The 24343-nt window shown below is 43.0% G+C and overlaps 1 protein-coding gene across 1 annotated transcript in view; it reads right to left on the bottom strand.

Annotated features, from left to right (window-relative positions):
- KL (klotho) overlaps positions 1–15627 on the bottom strand; it is a 48923-nt gene extending 33296 nt beyond the window's left edge. Inside the window, exon 1 of the mRNA XM_037375722.1 lies at positions 14818–15627. Within this exon, the coding sequence (XP_037231619.1) occupies positions 14818–15627 (810 nt within the window). The remainder of the gene's footprint in view (positions 1–14817) is intronic.
- Positions 15628–24343: the final 8716 nt, after the last annotated feature.

Here is a 24343-nt window from a genome sequence, read left to right as displayed (position 1 = left end):
CAAGAAGAGCCTCAAGGGCATCAGGTTCAAACCCCTGCTGCTATGGCCATATATACAACACGATCCTATTTATAACCTGATCCAGATTCACTTTAACACTGGCTAGGTATTTTGTTCATACTGTTCTCTCTGGAAGACTACGACAGAATCACACATCGTGAACCGTTTCCTTTTTTCCCCGATTTTCAGGTTAAATTTATTCATGTTCAGTCTAAACACTGTGGTGCTTGCATCAAAACTTTGCCTGGACTTAGTTTCCTTCACTTGTTTCTGCCACTGATCTAATTATAGACAGCAAGTATATCCTCTCCCAGTGTTCTTGCTCAGGTAAATAAGCCATGTTCTGGTATGGTAATTCCTCATCTCTGCTGGAAACATCACCTGACACAGACTAGAAACAAATGTGCCTTTGTCACAGCTGGATTATATTGGCATCTGATGGTCACGCTGTGATCAGCGAGTTTTCATCTTACGGAAAAAAATGGTCTGAGTCTCCATTCATCTATTTATTATCCTGATTATTGTTTGCACTGGCACTGCTTCCTCAAGTTTAGCTCCTGCTCTAATTAGTACAATCCTAGTCTGTGCCAAAGCATGAGAGTTAATAATACATTAACCAGTCCTGCTAGGAACTGCCCTTGAGCCTAATGCTTCTACTTTCGCCACCATTTCAAGTGTCCTACTGAAAATACAGACTGGTTAGGTTTATCACATTTTCTTTTTGTAGATAATCACTTATCACAGAAAGCTATCAGATGGCTTTAGTTTGACTTTGATACCATAAATTCATAGTAGTTTGTGCCCGTTGCGCCTGTAGCTGTTTGCATTCATCTAACAGTCATGCTCATTAATCTTTCCTGTCTACATATCCCAGTGCTCAACATGATCAGTCTTCTTGATATATCAGACAAAAAGCATTAATTGGTTTTGGAAGCACATTTATATATAGAGAGATATATATATATATAATCCTATCTTCTTTGCCATTACCTGATGGCTGTATTTCTTTCCTTATGCTGCTTTTCCTTAGGTGATTGAAGGATATCTTGTGATTTGTTTTAAAATAATGAGTTGGGTTTTTTTTACAACTTAATGCACATTTAAAATTTTCTGCTTATCTTAGTCAGTAAATACCCATTGTATTACTTAAACTGAAATGAGGTTCAATAACTTCCCTGGAGAAAATAATGGGGCCCTAAAGGAAAGAGACATCTTTTGTTTCCAGACAGAGGGAGACTGTGACAACTAGTACATGGTCTGCATTTGCATATCAGTTCCAACTAGGAGTGGGAAGACTGTTAATTTTAACATTTTTAACTTTTTTTTGATGCTTTAAACGACGTTTTCCGAGGACTGCTCCCTTTACCTTTTTGGAAAAGGCATGAAACGCTTTCAGCATACTTCAACAGTCATGGTGGGTCAGCGGCAGCTGGCTGGCAAAAGGGAGTGAAGAGCCACAGGACAGGGTTACTCAATGCCCATGAGATCTTACATGGGACACCAAGGCCATTTGCTTGCTCTGGCTTTACGGGACCAAGCAGGTGCTGCAGAGGGAAACTGCATTGACATGCCTCAGCAGCTTCCTTGTGTCAGAAGACTCAGCTCAGGGCTCAGGAAAACCAGGGGAGAGCATGAGATACAGGATTTCCCTACAGATACACCGAAGATATCACCTGCCTGAAATAAGTGAGGCTGGCAAGATTTGCGTATGATCCAGAGCATATGTCAGAGTCCACCACCTGAGAATGCACAGGAACACTAAGTACCTCAAGCCAATTTTTGAACTAGCCCTTCAGTACTCCCCTCCTCTGCCATCTACCCCACCTCTCTGCACCCTCATTATAGTAAGTGCAAATGTCTATCTACAAAAAGCCTGGGTTTGAGTTTGTCACCACAGGTTTTGTCTATACCCCACATGGAGAAATGGGACAATTGTGGGTTTTCTGGTCACAGCATGAGAGACATCATGCTCACTTCTCTCCCTTACCCGTGTAAGGATCCTAGGACGGCAAGCTCAAATGTAGATGTCTCTGTTGAACATGTCTAAAATTAGCTCAAGTGTGATTGCTCTCCCCATGTTTACTTCCACAGCCTGCAACGGAGATGGCTCTACTGCGATGATGCATCTACGCAGCAAAGCACTTGCAGTGCAATCCTTCATCTCCACCCAGCCCTCATACAGCACTGTTCTATATGACTCCTGAGCTCCTGGCCCACCACTTCACATTATGCAGCTCTACGCCGAAGGCTTGTAGGCAGCCAAGGATAGCTGAGCCCATGTCTTCACTCGCTAGTTGTGGTGCAGAGCCAAAGTACACACGGCCACAGCCCTGGTCAGCCCAGTGGACAGATGGCTTAGAGCTGGAGAAAAAGTCCTAGCTGCTCTTCGCCCTGGGATCACTGGGAATGCTGCCAAACCACTTTAAGACAAATATCTTTACACTAAACCACATTTTATAACGGTTATTGAAAAGCCAACTATTGAAAGGCCAAGCAGATCCCAAACTGAGTCTCAGAGCTGATGCAAAGGCTTCCTGGAAGACAGCAAGATGATGTTGCTAAAGCGTGGGGCAGGAGCTATCCTCCATGCTACAACCTCACTCAAACAAGCAAAGTGCCCTGCTACTGACAGCTGTAACTTGGGGTGGACATGAACACTGGGTAGTTTAACATTGTTGTTTCAGCTTTTGGATAAATATAATTTGCTATTGATAATCTTTGCAGGTTGAAGACTGCCCCAGTTATACCCAGTGCCAATACCAACAAATTATTTTCATGCTATACACAAAGGTGAATGTGGGGGCTTTGCAGGCTCTGATGCACATCCAGCTCTCCTATTAGCACCATGAAGTGGAGCTCAAGATCTAGTGGCCAATTGACACCAAAACAAACCGTTTCTGTATTGGCCATGTCCAGCCTTGACTAGACACAGTGGTTTTCCTTGCATGCACTCCTGCATCCTCCATACGGAGTCGCCAACCTGATAAAAAAATTACTTGCATATCTCACAGACTACTCTTCAGTTAACCCATCCATTTCACAGTCAGCAAATCAAAGACCACTTTTTTCAGCTAGAAAAGGAATTTATCTGTATCCAAATTACCACATTATGCTACAGTTCCAATAATCTACATTGTTTTTCAGCATTTACAACAGCAGTGCCATTCCACCAGTGCAAAACTGCAGTGGTTTCACTGGACATGCTCCAGAAAGACACCTACTGCCTATCTGTCTTCTGGACATACTTCTAGCTTTTAAGATTTTGAGACACAAAACTGAGGTTCTGGGCTGGCTCTTCCCAAAGGTATGTCTAGTTACTGCACAAAACAATAGTGAATTATTCAGTGGTGGGGTCGATAATTAATCTTACCAGAAACATAATGTGGGGACTGAGAAAAGTAATCTTTTCTTACACTTGTAGAAGAATAATAGTAGAACCTAAAAATCACTGCAATGGGTCAGTCTGTCCAATCCATCTCATTACCACTGAAGCAGTTCCAGAACAAGGTGCTTCAGAGAAAAATCTTCAGATGCTTGCACCAGCTGCTCAAAAATCTGGAATTGCTTTGTTACACAACCAGTGATGTAACAAAAACGCTGAGTCTGCCTGTCAGATTTTTTGGCAGTTGTCATTGCTGGTGTTTCTATCCTATGTCCAGTGTCAATGTTTGTGTCACAGGAAGCCTCTCTCTTAACAGTTACCCATTTATTTTGGTAAATGACTGTATGGATTGGGCATATCAATTGACTCCTTTGCGTCTGTATACCTCCCAGTGTAGCATTTTCCTCTAGATGCTTAAACAGCTTAGTGAGGCATTTCTACCTGGTGTTAGGTCTGTGAAATGCTAGTGCCCACAAGTCTGTTTCCAGACCCTCCAGGTCCTTTCCCACATTGGGCACATGCTGCTCCATTGTATGTTTGTCCCTTTCCATTTCCTCTCTCTCTTTGTAGTTCACTCTTCCATACTCGCTTGACTCCTAAAAAATATTCCCCAGAAGCACTCCCACAAAATGAACAGCCCCTCAGCAAAAAAAATGGAAAGGACATATACGAATCAAGCCTAGTTGCCTGCAATAGTGTAGCAAGCTTTTAGCCCCAAACACTACACCATAATGTGCACTATAGGCCCCCTCTTTCCCATGTTCATGGCATTATGAGCCAAAAAACAAATCCAGAGACCTTTAACGCAAGAAAAATCACCAAAGGCTCCAAACATCACAATGAGCCACAGGAATAAAATAGGAAAGCACAAAGATACCATCACAGTATTTGAAGCAGAAGGCAAATTAGTTAGATAAAATGCCTTAATGATCCTGGGAATCTGGCCACCTTCCATGGCACAGAGAGGAGGAAAAAAAAAAAAAAAGAAAAAAAGAAAAAAAAAAAAAAGAGAGTTCAACAAGAAACATCACTGCTCCTTGACAATATAAATTCCTCCCCGACCAGCAGTCCAGAACCCCCAAACCCAGATTCCACAGGCCAGCATCACTATCTCGTCCCTGCCTACACTCACCCGCTCTGGTTTCTACAAATCTATTCCAAATTACCCGTTACACAGGTAAAATTTCTCTCCAAAGGAGTCCAACTTGGGTAAAGTGGCATCTGACTGGTGTCATTTAGTGTTCCTGCCTTTCACACTTAGCATTACAATGCTGTTTCTATATTCTATATTCTACCATTTTACCACCAACCAATTTTGACGTGGTCTCTACTTCATTACCCTAAGCAGGGCTATGGAAAAAGGCTATTTTCTGAGCTGCCCTCTGCTACAGTTTGCTGATTCTAACATCCAGACTCAGAATGACTGTACCAATTTGATGCTGCTTTTATTAGACTTTTCCTTCCTTTTAAGCAACTGCATCCTTCAAGTACCACTTTTCTTTTTAGCAGAAATAGGAAAGAGGAGTAGGATAAATGACTGAATAATTACAGTTTCACACAAAAGTGGCACAAGCAGCCCAGCTACAAATATCAGACACAGAGTAACAGTGCAAGAATTCTGTCCTGACAGCTCTAAGGCTGTTTTATTTCTTTCATCAAAGAATAAAAGGCATCAAACTGCAGCTTCAAGAAGCCATATTGCAGCAGGTTATACAGCAATTTCACACGGGTAAACTGACCCAGTTTGCGGCAGTGGGCATTCATCCAATGAAAGAATACAGAAGGCAGTGTGTGAAATGACTGACTGACTCACTGTGTCAAAACGATATTTTTTTTCAATATCACATCAAAATGGAAAACCAAGAATTTCCATGGCAAAGTAAAAATAACATGACTGATTTTTATTTCCCCTAGTTCTCAATTCTTTCTGGGACATTTAAGTCTCTCTCTCAAATATTTTAATTTCAATGACTCGGTCAATTCCAGTTTCACAGGTTTTATATCTTTCTGACTTGCTCTAATTACATTATATTACTTTGTGAAAACAGAAGGTATTAGGAATATGAGAAAAAGCTAGCTGATACGACAGTAGGGTAGTAATCACAGCTCAGTATGAAGAAGAAGAAGGGATTCTTTATAGTATCAAGCATATTATTCAGATGCAAAACTCCAGCTGAATCATATTTCTGCAGCTCTGTTCCTTGCCCTGCGTGGTATACCCCTATATTCTCTTCTCATTCCAAACAAGAGGCATGTTCCTGGCTGGGAAGGGAAGTAGGATGATAAACTGAGTTCAAGAGCTCCTTCAGTGCATTTCCAAGGTCTTACACTTCACACAGCAGAGGTGCTACTTGAATATGGGAATGCACATTTCATTCAAGTTAAGAAGAATACATCTGTTCAACATGCTAATTTACTTAACTGCTTGAAAGCGACAGGATTCTCAAAAAAATATTAAGGAAAATTCAGTTCTCACTTATTTTCCTTCAGCTCCTTTGAGAAACCCAGACTTAATGTAAGTGTCCCTCCTTTCTTTTGCAGGCTGGTCACTGTGTCCCCCAGTGCTGGTTGCAATGTGGACAGCAAGTGGACACCATAAGCCAAGACAGACTCCTTGAATTAGGCTCCATCACTGTGAAGCATGGTTTGTGACTTCATTAAATCACCAGTCAGCTTCCTCAAAAAAAAATCATATGACATTTAAAAATAAAAAATGAACCAGAGAACGAGTTGTCCTTGGAGGACACCAGGCTATCTCATTTCACATCAAGTTTACTTTTCAACACTAAATATACATAAAAACCTGCAGTATCGTCTGATAAACGCAGCTCCTGCATGCCCACTCACAGCCAGTCACCCCCACATTTCACCAGCTCCTCATGCATTGCCCATTTTCATAGTATTCCTCTTTCATGTCACCCCGTGCTTTGTTACAAATCTTTCTGGATTTTGCTTCCTGATGGAATACGTAACTGGTGATGGCCTTTCTGTTGTGGTGGCCCTTCTCTCTGCACTATGACAGGAGAAGAAGTGAAGAACAAACTAAGTGTATTACAAAAAGCATGTCATCAGTGTAGAGTCAGCAGCCAGTTGAACTTTCATTTCAAACCTGAAGTCAAAATTATTGATTTTGAAGCAAAATGTTATTACTTAAAAAATACAAAACAAAAAATAATCATTCAGCCTGACAATGCAATATATTGCCAACTTACTTGCTCGAAATGTTGCACAATTCTACCATTTCCATATACACTTGAGTTAAAGAACCATAATTAGAATAATTAATCAGTAACTATGTTCAATAGTTCCATGCCTGCAGCAAAAAATGAGATTATTTCTTAAAATGTCAAAAATTAAATAAACAAATCGAGTAAGCTTTGCCCTCAGCTCTGAAAAACAACTGATCCACTGGAGCTACTACATATTCAAGAGAACAAGAAAAAAGCTGACTGAGAAAAGGCATTGGAAAATCAGTGAACTCTTACCAGAACATGTGACCAACAGCTACAAGCCTGCCCCCCTTCCTCACCCAACCATTTGACATCTTTTCTAGAAACAGGATCAAAACAGATGCTACTACCTTCCCACCTGTAAAGCAAATAGCCTGAAAAATATAATCCCAGCGGTGCTAACATTTTGTAGCCTTTAGTAAGGGCATTAAACTGATTAATTTACTAAAGGATTCCTGGCTGACTTTTGGACTCACAAAATAACGAGGCATTTCCATAGTATAATCTCCCCTGGCCAAATTTAATCCATCCAGCTGTCTTCAGAGGTGTGCTAAGCTGACGAAAACAGAAGTCAAAGCTCAACTGTTAACATAAGACCTAAAGTGCAAGTAACAAAATGATCACGTGCTGACCGAAGTGACAGTCCACTGGCAATGTGCGTGGCCCCCTGTCAGCTCACCCTCCTGCTGAAGAGCATGTCAGAGGTGTCTCGCAGCATCTCCAGCGTTCCAGCCTCTCAGGCCAGCCCGATCCCGAGGCATTTAGAAGCCCCTGTGCCTCGCATCATGCAGAAATCACACAGCTCTGGCTGCCCAATGGCACCGGAACCACCTCTGGTCCCAGTCCCTTGGTTCCTACACCAGCTGTTGTAAACAGCAAGTATTTCAGTAACTGAATTTAGAATACAGGGTGGGTGGATGTGCTGTGTTCAGAATCAAAACAAAGCAAAACTTTATAAACTTTTGCAGTTCTCCGTAACACAGAATGCTATCTCTTCTCAGACGAAACATAAAAATAAAGCAACACAAACGTGCTTCAATGTAGCCAAATCCAGAGATTCTTAAATTGCTTCGTCTTAATCCAGTGTGCATCGAAAAGGACCCTCCCTGCCAAATCTCCAGGGAGACGTACCACAAACTTAACAGGCCAGGCTTCTCACGAGTGTGTTGTGCCCTGAGAGTGGAGTTGAAGCTCCCACACCAAGACAGAAGTTGCCATCACTGATATGCTGAACTGTTTATTGTTAATATAGATCACATTTCATTTTTTTCCACTAAAACCTACATTTTCAGAGTTTAAATCATGCCATACATGATTCTGTTATAAATTTGCAAGCAAAGAGGAAGAACAGACATCTACAAGTACTGTCACCTCCACTGCCACCAAAGCATCAAGAGTCTCTTTTCTCAAACTGCGCTAGCTGTCTTGAAAAGAGATACTTGTTCCTACCACTAACACTGAAAGGCCATTCCAGAAGCTCTTTCTTCCAAGAGCTATCCACGACTTCTAAGAGTCAATCTAATTGTACTAATATGGAACTTTTATTCTGAGTGTGTGCATCTGGCCCTTTAACTCTAAATTGTCTTCCTGTCATTTTTGTCCAGGAGTATTTACCAGAGAGCATCGGTGTGAACCTACTTCCTTCCCTTCCTTGGTACCATTTGCCTCCTACTCATCCCATTTTACTGAAGACTCCAGTCCCTCGCTGTGGCAAATATCTCTTTCTCCTCTTAGGCTTGGTTAGTTACTCTTCCTTCTTGACAACTCACCTTCTCTGTCTGCTGGCACAGTTTCTCTAAGTGAGGTAATTAAGTTCTTCCTCCTAAAGCCAGTCTCTTCTTTCATGTTTTATTCATGGTCACATCCCATGGGTCACCTTCTCCCTCAAAGATCTGTCCAGTCTTCATTTCAGTCATTTCCTAAACATCCTGAGATGTTGTCTACAACCTTACTCTTCTGTTCCATTCTTCTGATTTAATCTAAAATCAGCATTCACAGTTTTACCCGTGACACTCTTCTATATGCTTTGGCAGGCAAATATTCAAACATGAATAGTTTTTATTTAGTACTTAAAACAGGTAACACATCCTGTAATTCTAAAACCTGTCATCATTGTATATGGAGGTCACCTCCCCTAGTTCTCTCCAGCAGCACTTCTTCATCATTTCCTCTGTATTTTTACCATCATGGAAAGACAGAAGAAAATCTCCTTGTATACATTTCTTTACCAACAAGTCCATGCAAGCAGGCTGCTTTGATTGCTGGCTCCTTGGCTTTTTTAAAACTTTGCCAAGATCAGCCTTGCACCTTCAGATTAAGTTCAACAGTTCAGCTGTTCATCAGCAACAACCAAACACATAAATCACACGCTCAGTTGCAAGGATTAGTAAACATCTCTCAAACTCTGCCAATTGCTAACTGAAAATCACAAGACTCTACAAACTGGAGGTAAGCAAACTACAGAGCATCTACACACATGTGTCTGTCTGTTCTTTCCCATTTCTCCCAGTGTAAGAAGGATATGCATCAGAGCCCCCCAAAATAATTAAAATTAAATGTCTCCAAATGCCCACACCTTGCACTGCTTTCTGTTCTCTGTCTTTAATGGTCACTGCTTGCCAAGAGTAGTGCCAGCTGCATAGACATATTCACTGCTTCTGTCTAGTTGAAGAAATACTGAAAGATAAGGGGAAAAAATTCTTTGTTCCCCAGAGCAGACCAGGAAAGAGATGCTGTTACTCAAAGAAAGGGTTAATAAATGTCAGGAACAAAGCTAAGGTGATTGCCCAAGAAACTGCTGGCGTCCTATTCTGATGTAATTTCTACCGAAGCAAGAGAGATCAGAATTTGACCTTCTAGAAGGCGGGCATGTGATGAGTGAAGCAACTTTCTCTTACGTCATGAGCATTTCTTCCCCACAGAAGACGATGCTTCCAATAGAAAGAAACTACTATCTCTGCACTTTCAACCTGCTGATGGTTGCAGAATATAGAGGTTTCTACCTGACCTACCATGGGAAGAGCTCTCAGAGCTCCTTGCTTTCAGTCAAAAGGGAAAGGCAGGCACTAAGAAATTATGAATTATCTTAAAGTAAAATATACATTTCCTTCGGAAAAAAATGAAGGTAGGCTTTATTTTCCAGGTCCCAACAATATACTTAAGTATGGGTAGGAATTATGTCCATCAACTACCTTAAGTACTGGAAATCTTCCACAGACACAAGATGAAATGGAAACTGGAAAAATATGTCATATGAAGAAGTGCACATTAACATGAGTCCTTCCACACACATCACTCTGGATCCCACAAAGCTACAACAAATACAGGATCTCTTCTGCTTGAGGAAAGAGGCTGAAGGGGAGACCCAAGAATGTCTCATACTTTATAAGGTTTTATTAATGTAAAATGAAAGAGTATCAAGGAGCAGACAGCTTTAAACTCACGTACCCAGTGAGATGTGAATTTTACATTGCTGATCTAAATGCCCTTACCTGTATCAATCTGCTGTTAATCAGTTGTCATTATCTTTCCGGCACTGAGCAGAGCCTCGGCCCGACATGCTAAACAAACACTTCGATCTTAAATGAAAAGCACGCTATTTAAAAAGGAACCATACTAGAACAGTAATCAGAAATATCACCTAGGTACCTCCAGCAACAGCTACTGCAACAATTAAGTCAGGCACATGGCACTCAAAATGAGATAGAAAGAGGCAAATTTGGTGCTGCTTATAGAATTAAACACAGAGACTCGCAGTTGTAACAACCGTAACTACTAAGCACTAAAATCCTCATAATGAACAGGGGCCCTTAAGAAATGCTCAACCTCATAATGAACAGCAAAAGAGTTGAGGTGAGACAACATACCTACAGGCTTGACCTAGTGCTCCTTCACACAGAGAACACACAAATTCTGCTTCCATCCCACTTCAGCCATCAGCGTAGTTTTTGCAGGTCCTGCCTATTGAGTTTTAGTAAGATTTCCTATAATTTCTAAAAAGCTTTTCAGGTTGTAGAATCCCTACACCTGAGAGAAGTTCACTTTTCCATGGTAACACCTTATTCTCCCCATAGTCCTGATATTTCTGTAATTAAAGATCAAAGTATTCTGTAAAGATAAGAAATCACTTTTTTTTGTTTACAGCAGAATATTTGAAAACATTCTTTTTGCAAATGTCTATGCAAGCAGGTAGAAATGGCAAGGGGGAAGTTACATATTTGAGCTAATTTTAAAAAAATGAGCATCCTTGAAAACCAAATTCCTGTTTATCACACTGAAAAATGAAACTCGATTATTTTTTTTCTGATGATGATTGAAGCTTGAGTAAGGTGCACTATAGCTTTTAATGTAATGTATAACCATCTGTAGCTACTGGCACAGAAAACTGCAGCTTGAGATCTGAATTTGCTCTATGGTCTTTGTCATCCCTGACATTTGAAAGATACCTGACACAGACGATTAGTGATTAGAATAATCACCACTGTAATAAATTCTTCGCAAATATATGCTACCCAACTGATACTCAAAACCAGAAACAGAACCATTTTTTTCTTTGTTCTTCTTTGAATTAAGTCTTAAGAAAGCAAGAATAGCAAAAAACCCAAAACTATTCCCAAGAATTATTCCTTCTTTTTCTACAAATTCTGCAACGTTTTTACAACTATGATGAGCTGTGTTACATTCAGGAAAATCCAAAATCACTTCATTTCCACTGAGTGAAAGTTTGAAGGCTGTCTGAATTTTGAAAGAAACAAGATGCACCAAGAAAAGACCATTCTCCTATGCTGCAATTACTTTATTAGGTTTAGCACTGAAGGTCAACAAAAGAGTACTTACCTTTTGTTTTGGAATGAGTTTTGGAATAGAATCAGTCTGTTGCTACGTGACTGGTTTCCAGGCAGCAACTCCACTCACTTCTTCAGGGAAACAACGTGTTCTTATGTTTCTGCAAATGCTGTTTATATTGAGTAAATCCAAGTATGTTCAACTCAGACAATATACTGTGAACCAGTAATGAAATAATGCATTTGCAAAAACCAGAACATAACATGCTGACCTCTCTCAGCTCCTATCTGGAGAAAGCAATGCATTATACACATGACAGATTGTTGGCATTACATTTTCTGGCTGTTGACTTGAGAGAATGCCAACTTTTATGAACTATACTTGATCCATTCAATTTATTTTGTGAATAAACACATACAGCTTCCTGTATTTCTTACCATGTTCAAACAGCTTAGACGTACCCAAAACGACAAGTGTCAGTGGAAATACTATAAAAGGGTGAAGTTTTTACTGAACACTGATCAACATCCCTCAATAACAAACCAAAGATGCATCCATAAAATGTTTTTTCTTACAAATTTTTTACGTTATTTTTATTTGCTTTTTTTAATAAAAAATTTCTTTTACTCCATCCAGTTAGCATCAGTTATGACTCACTTGTGGAAATTCAGGAAATTGAAAGGTAATAAAAAAATTCAGTAAAATAGGATGAAATCCATTCAAGCTAAATTTAAACATCATTATTCAGATCAAACTTCATTGCCCTGTTTTCACCAGCCCTGAATTGAACAACTTGAATTGAATCAAACTCTTATTTGATTATTTATTCAGATAATAAACAACTCACTCAGAAAGACAGAGCCCAAAATCCACATTCGTATCTGTTGAATTTTAAAGTACTTAAAGGAAATCATTACATCTCTTAATGTAATTAGCATCCAGTAAAATAAATCAGTAGACATCAGCTTTCACTAGCTATTCAGCTTTCCACTTACGAGGGCCTTTGGTTTGGATAAATGCAGAAAGACACTTAAAACTGCATATTGTAAATAAGGGGGAAAAAAGTCAGAAAACATGCGTATTAAGTGTTAAGTCTGCCCATTTGCTAAGAACCAAACATTTATGACAACACATTTTATCTTTTAAAAAACAAACATGTTCTGCAAGCATAATTTCCCTGAGACAAAAAAAAAAGGGACAAGAATGCCACAAAGAAGAAGAAAGGATTAGGAAGAAATCTGGGACCAGACCTTTTGGGTAATGTAAGACATAAGCAGCAAAAGGTTAGGCAGCTGAACAGGGATTTTTTTGTGTGAGATGACAGAACCGCATCTTTTCTTGTGAGGCTGTGAGGACTGTATCTCCCAGCAGCACTGTCTGGTGCTGCACACATCCTCCCGGTCATGTGATGAAGCAGTACTACTGTACAGCCTTCTGATCCAAATCAAGGCTGCTGCTGAGAAAAACTGACCAAACTCACCTACAAAGTTATATGCAACCAACAATCACACGTTAACGATTATTATTCAAGTTGCAAAGTCAATCACTCAAGAATTATGCAAGACAAGAGTGTAATTTGCACATGGAAATGTAATTCACTCCTTACCGTATGCGGTACAACTTAACCTTTCATTACACACATCCACTTTCTCTATGGGTATCAGGCTGTGTATTCGAAGAAGCTGTACTCTGTAGCTTCGTACTTCACTGCCTGCAGAAGTTGAAAGGTCTAATACCAATACACTATGGAGATGTAAGAAGGAAAAGGAGGATCTCCGTGTTAAAGCTGTTCACTGCTCTGTCCTGGAGAGTTAGGCTCTATCTCTGCCTCTGCTGAAGAGTCCTACCTGGAGGAAGCAGGGAGGGAAGCTCTTCTGTATAAACTGCACATCCCTTATTTTCTGTGTAGGTGATTTGAGATTTTGGGATTTGACTTGTAGAAGAGCTGAAAGTGTAATATAACTGACCAATATTCCAAAAAGATTACACGCCGGGAATAGGGCACTACTAACAATCAGTGGACACTTTGGGTCTTAATTGTATCTTTGTTTCAGTTCCTCGTTCATGAAAATCAGAAAAAAATGAAACTTTGCTGCCTTACGCTGTTGCATAAAATGAAATGTCCACTAATTGTGAAAACCCTGACTGACAGTCACTAAGACAAAACTAATCTTGAGGTTCTGTCACCAAACCAGTATTGGCAGACCCTCCTGTTTTCATTATACTTTTTACATGGCACAGGCAAGCCTTGTGCCTTCATTTCTCATTTGTTAAATAGAAAAGCATAGGGCTTTTCCCTCTCCATAGGGCTTTTACGAGAACAAGCATATGGTTGAGGTTATGAGGTACTGGGACAGATACGATGGTGATGGACTATACTCAAGTGTGAAACATGGTCAAGTACATCCCATGGTACTAACTGAAGAGTTTAAAGGTTTCAGAACCAGGAATTTAAACTGAAATTTTACCCGCATTCTCCCCACCTATCTTTTCTCTTGCTTGTAGCACTAAACAAATGCAAAAATCATGCAGGAAGGTGGCAAAAAGTTGAATAAGGCATGTGTTGGATGTTTTCTTAATGTTCACATCTAATATACAATACTCATTAGGATATAACTCCTGCCGGTAAGTGTATGTGGAGTTGACGGAGATCAGTAGAGTTCATGAATGTACATTAAGGTGCAACAGAACATGCCTTCATGGGCACACTGTTACAGTTAGGCTGAATCCTTTCTCCTGTCACTGGAAGGATTCATGCACACTTTTGCGTAGTTCTCACTGAGAATCTACAATGTTTGCTTCCAGCAAACATTACAGTTACACCATATATAGATACACTGCATAAAAATTATCTATAGCAGATTACTTATGCCATTTACTAGACCAGCTGGGGAACAGAGGGTCTCTTTTCCTAAAAAGTGTTCACACTCAAAAAACCCCATACTCTGTCAGGAAAATCACTCAGTATGGTATTTTGGCCGCCCCTACCATCCCCATTAGCTCAGTAAGATTTTTTTATCAAATGCACAAATTCTCTTTAGTCATATTAAGCATTTCCACAGTAACCTTAGTAAGCCACTGCTGGACTGGCACAAACGCATCCACTCACCCACCCAGAATGGCATTCGCAAGGGCTGGGAGCAGGATTGACGCTTTCTGCAGGATGCACAGCGTGCTTTAACTCAGCATGTTACCGCTAACTCGACACAAGAGCGGACACTGAGTTCCTGCCTCCCGTCTATGAGCTCAGCCGCCTTTAGCTGTAAATCGGCTGCCCACACTTCAGCTTCCACGGCAGTGGCCGCCCCAGGAGCAGGTGTGCCAGCAGGGCGGGCTGAGGGCAGCCTCCGCACCCTTCCCCTTGGCACGAGCCGGGGGCCGAGGAGCCGTGGGGCCCCCTTCCAGCCGCCCACCATTTACCTGGAGCAGGTGGTGTGCCGCCCGGTAGCCGAGGCGTGGGCCACCCTGCACGCCGGGCGGCAGTCGCCCTGTGCCGTAGCCATGCCAGGCCACCACGTAGGGGTTGTCTATGGTCAGCCAGTAGCGCACCTGCTCGCCAAAATGCCGGAAGCAGAGCTCGGCGTAGTCTTGGAAGAGCTGGGGCAGGACGGGGCTGGCCCAGCCGCCGAAGGCGTCCTGCAGAGCCTGCGGCAGGTCCCAGTGGTACAGGGTGACGACGGGCTCGATGCCCAGCTCCCGCAGGCGGCCCAGCAGCCGCCCGTAGTGGGCCAGCCCGGTGGGGTTGGGGGGTGCCGTGCCGTTGGGCAGCAGCCGGGCCCAGGACAGCGAGAAGCGGTAGTGGGAGACCCCCAGGCGCCGCAGCCCCTCGACGTCGCGGAAGAGGTTGTTGTAGCTGTCGCTGGCCACGTCGCCGCCCGCCGGCCCCGGCGGCGCGGACCCCGGCGGCGTGGCGGGGCGGTGGGCGAAGGTGTCCCAGACCGAGGCGCCTTTGCCGCCCTGGCGCCAGCCGCCCTCCGTCTGGTACGCGGCGCTGCCCGCCCCCCAGAGGAAGCCGTCGGGGAAGGTGTCGTGGAGGAAGAGCTGGTCCTGCGGGTAGGGCAGCCGGGCGAAGCGGGCCCAGGTACCCGCGCCCTGGCCCGGCGCCCCCAGCAGCGGCCGCCCCAGCAGCAGCAGCAGCGGCAGCAGCGGCAGCAGCGGCGCCGTGCGGGACATGCTGCCGGCGGGGCTCCGCGACGGCGGGTCCCTCCGCCCAGCCCCCCGCCGCCCCATTTTATCTCACCTCGCCTTTCCCCCCACCCCCCGCCCCGGTGGGCACGGCCATTAATAATTACCTCGGAGCTGCCGTCCGCATCCTTCCCGCCCGGCTCCCTCGGGGAGAGCTGCCTCTGGGGGCGGGCCCGGCGGTGAGACGGGGCGGGATGGCAGGAAAGGAAGGCAGAGGAGCCGGGGGTCCGCGGGGGTGAGCTGGACCCTGGCTGCCCTTCGGGGTCGCCTCTGTCGCCGCCCGCCTCTACGGCCCCGTGGGGCGGAGTTCCCCGGCAGGGGCCGCCCCGCACCCCTGCGCCTGCTCCGCCGGGGACCCCCGCCTCACTCCGGCGGCGGTGCCCCCCTCGGAGCCGGCAGCCTCGCCGCTGCCCTGCACCTTTCCCCCGAAACGGCTTTTCTGAGGAACCCACGGGGAGACTCGACGGCCGGATCTGTCCCCTCCGAGGAGCTGCGTGTGGCCCCACGGCCGTCGGGGCGCCCGTGGGCCGGCGGGCAGCGGCCAGGGCTGAGGGGCGGGAGCCGCCCGCGGCGGGAAGGGCAGCAAATAAAACCATTTTTCCCTCACCCGGTATTTCCTTCGTGCTACCTTGGCAAAAGCCATCGCGTCGGCAGACTCTCATGGAACAGTAATTAAAGAGAAACTCGTCCGATGACATCGTCCTCCCCCACTTCCAGTAATTCATGGACTGTCACCTCTCAGTAATAACACTTCTCTGGAGGCTGGTGTAGTTGGCTGTTTACCACACGCAAAACAAGTTGCAATTACAAATGCCTCACAGATCTTTACGGGGAGGAACAAATCGAGCTAAATGTGATTACGAGTTACACCTTATAACCGACTTGAGTGGGTGCAATGCAGGGGCTGCTCTTCTCTGCTTCAGACAAACCAATTTGACCCAGGGCTGTAAAGCAAGAAATAGCTCACCGCTGCAAAAACCTGGTGTTCAGTTGTGAGGACATCTAAGAATAAAACACACCTACTAGACAGGCTGTTAAGGACAGGGAGATGTTCCAGGAGATTAAGTTGTTGTTTAACTACAGCATGAAGGCAGTTAGATAATTTCATGTTAGTTTTAGAAAATACATGCCCTCATGGGAAATTTACAGGTAATTGTTAATAATGAGTAGATGGATTTAAATGCCAGTTGTCATCTGCTGAAGGCTTCCTCTCATGCACAGGGTGGGCTCGCACACCTTCCAAGTGCAAGCAGGGCATTTGCTGCGCCTATTTCTAGAACTTCCAGCTTCCACCTTTTCTACACTGGTGCAGTTCATTTTGTGGGATTGTTTTGTGCTGTTTTTAAAGGAGATACCAAAGCTATAGTGGACAGGATTGGAGTTAGTCTTCCATCAGTGGTAATTAATTAATTCCCATGTTTGAGGGATGAAGCTCTGAACAGCCCAGGGGACAACTCACACCCTTTCCCTAAGGGAGGAGGTTTGTGGGGTGGCAGCAGTGGGGTGGCAGGCCCAGAACTGGGGCTGCTCATCAGCTGCTGGGAGCGAGTTTGCTCTACAGTTTGCTGAAATTTTATTACAGTCTAAGTAAATGAAAACTTGAGCTGCAGCAACAGAGCTGCAGCAACAGAAAAAGGTGTTTGCACCAGCTGGTAGTTACTTGCAGAAGTTGGAGATTAGTTGTTAAGTGCATAGTCACGTTGCTGCAGTTGTTCCTGTGCAAGGAGTGAAGAGCCAGGCTCCCATTCAGCTACTGACCTGATTTCAGTGGAAGTGTAAAGCCTTCATTGGAGCTTGCTGCCAAGGTATTTTGAAAATCGGGATGTAGAGACATGCCTCAGAAATACCTCAGCCAAAAATAGGGTATTAGTGATGCTAAGTCCGTTGCTGACATTTAAAGAAAAAAACACTTCACCGGGTATTGGGGATGCAAGAGATATAAAAATATATCTTGATACATTCTCTTTTAATTTGCTAATTATTAACCAAAACCTAGATCAATGCTATTTATACTTAGGCAGCACCAATAAGTAGGCACTTAACTGAAGCGCCTTCATTAGGAGCTCATTTCTTCCCGAGCCTCTCAACAGTCAAGGGAAAGAAACAGCCTTACATTGTTAAGTCAGCCTAGCTAGATCTTTGACAATTTCTGGAGGTGCTCAGGAAGCCTACAGTGGCTGTGCTCCTGAAGCAAGCAACCCATTTTTGTGGGATGAAATCCAGCCGTAAGTTGCTGGCACAAAGCTGTCGCTTCACCTGTATGTCTGTCCGATGAGAACTTTTCTTTTACTGCAGAAGTCAGAAAATGTGCACTGTGGCCTCTAGTTGCTTGGGTTTTTTTCTTACAGAGAAAGCTTGTTTTCATGCTTTAGGATAACACAATCACCCACTGCTCTAAGCCATTATTTTTTTTTCCCTGACGAGCAGTCTAACAAACTCTGTGCAATATTAACCATGCAGAAAGGTCAGCCAAACACTTGCAGACACCCAGGTCTCCTCCCTCACTGCTCCTTGAGTTAGAAGTGTGGCTCCATTGTGTCTGTGTTGCTGAGCATGCACACTTACAAGATAGCCCCAGGTAGGCAGATCAGGATTTACCTTTCAGCCTCTTTGCATCGGTGATTACTGAACGTTCAACTTTCGGTATTATGCATAATGGATACTATAAGTGTCAGTATAATTTTCATTTAGGCTGTGCTGGTATTTTCTTTGCTGGCTATGCAGTCAGTGCATGCAATCAAATTTGACAGTGTTCTGACTGAGCATTTCTATTTCTACCCCAAAGAGGCTGAATCTTCTGGGATACCTAATTCTAGGTAAAGTAACTCTATTAATGCTTTAGATTCATTTAACAGCTTTCCCTGAGACCACATCATGCACTAGCTTCAATGCAGCAAATCCCTTCCACATTTTAAAACCTCCACAGAAAAGCTAGCAGCCTTACACTGGTAGCATCTGGGCTCCTCACTGTGGTAGAACTAGTGGCCTCAATGCCTAAAACCACCATCTCCACTTTTCATGCCCCTTCTCTCTTTACAAGCATATTTCCAAATATATACAAGCATACAGTCAGTTGGAAATAGCTTTGCACTCTCAGCATTTCATCTCAAGATACGAAAGTACTTGCTACCAAAAAAAATCACCACCTGAATTAGACTTGAGTGTTTCTCTACAGCTTCCATCACTGCATAACAATACTACTTCTTTATTCTGTCTGTTACATGCAACTATTAAGGTGTCAAATTTTACTTCCACTTGCTGATGAGCAGCTGTTGCTAGTGGAAAGCTGTGCAATAGTGATCTAGATTTACCTTCTTCATCCCTGCCAGAACATCACAGCCTACCAGGCAAGTAAGCTCTTCCTCAGTTTTCTCAGAAAAGAAGTTGCAAGTCAAGTTTTCTTGAAAAAAAAAAAGCACCCTTCCATATCTATTCCTCCTTTCTTTCTTGATCAGTCTAGTTATATGCATTCACTGTACATTCAGAAATTACTTTAAAGACAGCTAGTAACTGACTACTGAAATTAGAAACATGTTGTTGTCAGGTCCAAAATATGCCTGCTGGTGTAATGCATTAGTGTAATGCCGAAGAATGCTTGGGAAGATGTCAAATCCTCCTCTGTTCTAGCCATAAGTACCAAATCATTCTCATCTCCACTTTTTTGTAGTTGGAAAGGATGGTAGAGAACCTAAAATGCCTTGTTTTGAATCCTGGGAGCTCTAGTCATCTCCTGTTTCAAGAATGACAAATTCCTTTTATCCCATAAAGGACTCTGAATTGTTCTCCTTTATTTTGTGGTAGGATCTAGTGTGAGGTGGGAAATTAGAAACTTAAACCCCCATCACTTCTCTTTACCCTTTTGTAACTGTGTCTCCAAGAAGTGGGCAAATCCTGAACAACCCTTTGTAGGAAAATAGGAATTCCAAATCCTTTGTCCCTTCTTACTTTGGAGGCTGATGGGGAGTAACTTCAGGCAAGCCCAGAAATTTGTATTTTATTTACATGGGCCTGGCATGACAATCCCATTGTAACTTAGAAGGGCGCATGTGGTCTCTGGATGCTTCCTCGTACCTGGATGGCAGGGGCTGCAAGCCTTCCCAGTCTTGCAAACCCTCCTTCAGCGGAACCAGTAAACCCATTTCAAACCCTGAATCACCAAAGATGATGGGGACAGGAAGAGAGGTGAAACATCATTTTGAAATGCCATTTCGTTGGAAATGACATCTTAAAAATGCTGTCTCTTACCTCTGGCAGGCCACAAACACATCCTCATTATCTGGATGATGAGACAAAAGTTTGTAGATGAATCCCTGTCTTCAAAAGTGCCCTCTGAATGGGTGGAAGAAGGGATGGGCAAAGACAGAAAGGAAAAGAAGTTGCCTCTCCTGAGAACAGAGACAGTGAAGAGGTGGATACAGCCTCACTCAGCCTGTCCTGGGAAGGGGACATGGACTTGGCTGGCAAGAAGAGTCCAGAGCTGAGGGAGAAGAGCCATGGGTGTTGGAGAAAGGACAGAAGAGTGCTTCTTGCCAGCTCCAGTCATGCATCTCATGAGCCACAGGCTTCAATCCTGCTTTAGGCAGGAACCGAACCCTGGTTGCAGCAGTTGAAGAAATAGGCCTGTCTCCCCAGAGCCTGCTGAACCTGCGTGAGCAAGTCAGGGTGGGTGTCCAGGAAAGTTATAGACCAAACAGGGAGTTGTCTAATGAGTTTTGGCATGTTAAGGGTAGAAAATCCTGGCAAACAGAGGGACTGGATCACCCACAGGGGTGAAACGTTTAACAGTTTAGATGGGATATGGATAGACTGGATCTCAATGCCAAGAGGGGCATACCTGTGAAAAACCCAGTTTGTGGTCTCTGGTGAAGTATAAAAAGGAGCAGAAATATAATTTCACTGTTCTCACTTCTATTTTAATTTCTATTTGTGATACACTCTTATCATTTTGAAACCAATTTGATTCAGTCTCCACAGGATAACTCAAAAGCTTGAATCCTGTGGCTTAGTCTAGAGCTGACAGCACTCTAGAGACACGTATGGTGACTTTTCATATACAGTCATCCTATCTCTTCAGTTCAGGCACAGCTGAAGCATTTCCCTTCACTCTTCAAATTCCTACTATTTTAAAACCTCTGGCAAAATGCCACATCTTCTATGAAAAGAAAGATCCACAGGGGTTTAAATGGAGAAATAAAAAGCACTACTATTAAAATCTGAAAACGCAGTGCTGAGTTTTATGTACATGAAAGTTGAAATGTTTATGCATTAAATTCAGTCATGGAAGACTATCCTGCAAAATTACTTCTATCATATCTTTAGATCACTTTCCATAGGTAAATTGATAAAAATTTCTCCTGCTAAAATCATACAGCAGGACAAGTTAGCACTTGCTAAATCTATATTTCAATAAGCAGTTGAACGACACCTCAGTTTGGATACTTATTTCTTGTTGGTTTCAGCTCATGCCAATATTAGTCTCTTTTACTGCAAGGCAAAGACTGGCTCACCAAGAAATAGGAATGCGTTTAAGAAATATTGTAGTATGTTAATTCTCTTTAAGATTTTCTGCCTAAATGACCCTTCTGCCGTTAAAAGTTATATCATTTTAAACTGAACTGAGCGGAAACTTTGTAAACCAGTCATTTAAACTATATTGCGCTGTGCTGCTGAATTACTAAATTACAGGCAATGGTGGCTGCAAACACACAAACATTTTTCAGGGCTAGAGGCATATGATGCTCTTTAATAAACACAACTATTATATTAGACAAAATCAATTTTGACTGAATAACAAAAACTCAGTTTCTGTACGGTGTGAAGTGTGTAGTACTGAAACATGATTTATAGTCAACTGAGAAGCCATTTAGTCTTTTAGTGCTGCTGCATACTCACATAAATGTACTTGGGAGCTATTCCCAGATAGTCTAGCAAGACTTTACTCCTGTGTTTCCAAGATTGGCTCAAAACCATTGGGAAGTCCAGACATTTATTACCAAAACAGTAAGTATGCACAGTTTAGGGTCTACCTCTTCAAATGTGATGGAGGAGTTGAACCAGATGAGGCTAATGTAGAGTAAACTGCAACAGTCCTGTCTTGAGAAGTGGACCTTTCTAATAAAAGAAAAAAAAAACCTTGAGAACTATTGCAATGAATTTCACCTCTGAGACTTGCATGGCCAGTAGCCAAAGCATTTTGCATTAAGCATTTCTTCACAGCTGCTATCCAGAAGAATCAGTGCACTACTTCAAAAACTAAAAGTCAATTTCTGTAGTACATTTTGGATTCTTTTCTGGTGGGTTTTTTTTTTCTGCATTTTTCCTGCCATTTTTGAACACTGTTTGAAGAAAGAGCTTTTTACCTATCACACCGCAAAGTGGCAGTCGCCAGCCTGTAGGTTTCTAAAAGCAACAGCTACCCAAATGATCTGGCTCCATGGAACGACTGGAGGAGTACCTGCAGGTTCTTACTAGGTCCTGCATGTGGGGCAGCAGCAGAGACTAAAGCAGTTCTATGAAGGCTTGCAGTTAGGAAATTTAAAGCTTGTAGCTGGGCAGCTAAGTAATGAGAAGCTTGAGAGTCTCTGATAGGTGGTCAGATTCTAGGTTAACACATGAGATGCCTAACAAAGAACTAACAAAGAACTACACAGGATACATGTCACATAGGGAGGATGATATGCAGGCCAGAAAACGTCCAAATACAGTGCATAAAGATATGTAGCCTAAAGTAAACACGCATTGCTGGTAATGACTGGATTTTGCCTGGATGTTTACCTTACAGAAAAAATAATTATCCAATTAGATAACACATAACAGAGGCAGAGTGGCTAATAAAAGGATGCTTGATAATGAGGTCCTATGAAGGACTCATTAAATGTGTGTAAAAAGGAGCTGGATTCTATGGATTCAGGTTGCTGAAATCACTGCTATGTTTTCACAGTGCCGTGTTGTGCTGTGCCTACCATACACACCTACCATTTCTGAGCAAGGAAACCTCTGTGAGAATTCCCATGCTCCGATGAGCTGTGGGGCTGGGCAAGGCTAAGCAAGCTGGGCCATCAAAACCGGCTCTGGAACTGGGCTGAGGGATGTCAGGAACACTTTGGGGGAGCAGTAGTTGGTTCCTGCAGTGCTTGGAGTCAGTAATCCCTCACATATCAAGAGTTATGACAGGAAGAGGCAAAAATTATCTGGCTTGTAGCCTTCCACAATTAAAAAAACTAATGAACTCAAGGTGGGACATAACTTTGGATTAAGGCACTTGAATGTAGTTGTCTGCTTACAGGTTTTCTGTACGTAAGCTGAGAAACTAATTCCGTATTTTAAACTTAGGCATCTTTTGTCGCTGCAGACACTGTGCTGTACCCTGTCAGACCTCAGCTCCCACTTCAGAAGTTAGTGGTCTTGGGCCCTACCTGGTGATTCCACATCAATACCTTAAGGGCCCCAGGACATCTCGGTAGATGCCTATGTTTAAGTAACTGAATTGAGCCCATAGCAGTTCAAGGAGTTCTAACCAATGTAACACATGCAGCCTAAAGAGTGATTCAGCTCACCCTAAGGTAAGCATCAAGGAGAGATTCATCTGCCCAAACATGTGTGTCTGGTTCCATCTCCAGCAGCCCATGGTGTCTAGCACATCTGCATGGGAGTTCCCAGTATTGCACAGAGGGCTCATTTCAGCTGCCCACATAGAGTTGACATGACTTTTGGCTAGGTACCCCACCTGCCTCCCATTTAATATTCTGAAACAACACAGGTCTTCTGTAGATACTGTGTTACATCTATCAGCTTTGGGTAGATGACATGGTGACTCTGGCATGGTGACTCAAATGACACCATCTAGCTTCCTGTGGGCGACTGAATGTGGGAAATCTACATCCCCCTGTAACGGCAGTTAGAAGTCGAACAGGATACCCTCATACATTCAGAATTGTACCCAATGCCATGTGTAAGGATGGGAGTCCTGACCGTAGTGGCTGTTCAGCTCTCCAGTTACACAGGCTGTGACGGTCAGACCTCTGTGGGTTCTGCATTATTCAGCTCTTGTTGAAGACATTTAGGTGCCTGAATCTCAAACTGAATCTCACTCTACTAGTACTCTGATAGAAATTTTTATCTTAACACCATTAATAACATTCCTATACATCATACATCTACTACTGTAATTAATGTAAAGCCTTGCTTTACCCACATCTGAAATCACAGGAGGCTTATCTTTTGAGCAATAAGATGCCCATCTCTTCTTAGAGTGAAATTAGAGACAGGATAATATTTGTTAACAGTGTCAGGATCTTAATACTTCTTCCTGAGCAGGAGCCAGACTGTTACATGTTTTAGGTTTATTGCCCTCTTTAAGTTATAGACTTAAAACCTCTTCTTTAGACCAGAACAGCAGGGCTCAATTAGGAGGCCATATGTGCTACCACTGACTAAAGTTCCATGAGATTAAGTGTTTGTGAAACTATTTTTAATTTTCTCAAGGTCAGTGATTAGATTTCCATCAGCCACTCTGATTCACCCCTACAGTGGTCGTATCTGTTGCAAGTCAAAGAAGGATGAGCAATATAGTAAGGAAGGAGGAGCTATGTGGCAATTATAATGCAGGCAGCTGAATGTAGGAGTAACAAAAATACCGCAGTGATTAAGCAACACATGTTGGCACATCTCTTCATCCAGCAGGTAACTTCAGAAAATATTAATATTAATATTTGTGGAATTCTAAGTAAAAAAAGTGTTCGGTATGTGCCAGCCAGAAACT

The sequence above is a fragment of the Falco rusticolus genome, chromosome 2 (genome assembly GCF_015220075.1).
Source record: "Falco rusticolus isolate bFalRus1 chromosome 2, bFalRus1.pri, whole genome shotgun sequence".
Taxonomy (NCBI): domain Eukaryota; kingdom Metazoa; phylum Chordata; class Aves; order Falconiformes; family Falconidae; genus Falco; species Falco rusticolus.
The sequence above is the reverse complement of the archived record's forward strand: the minus strand, read 5'-3'. Positions and strand labels throughout refer to the sequence as shown.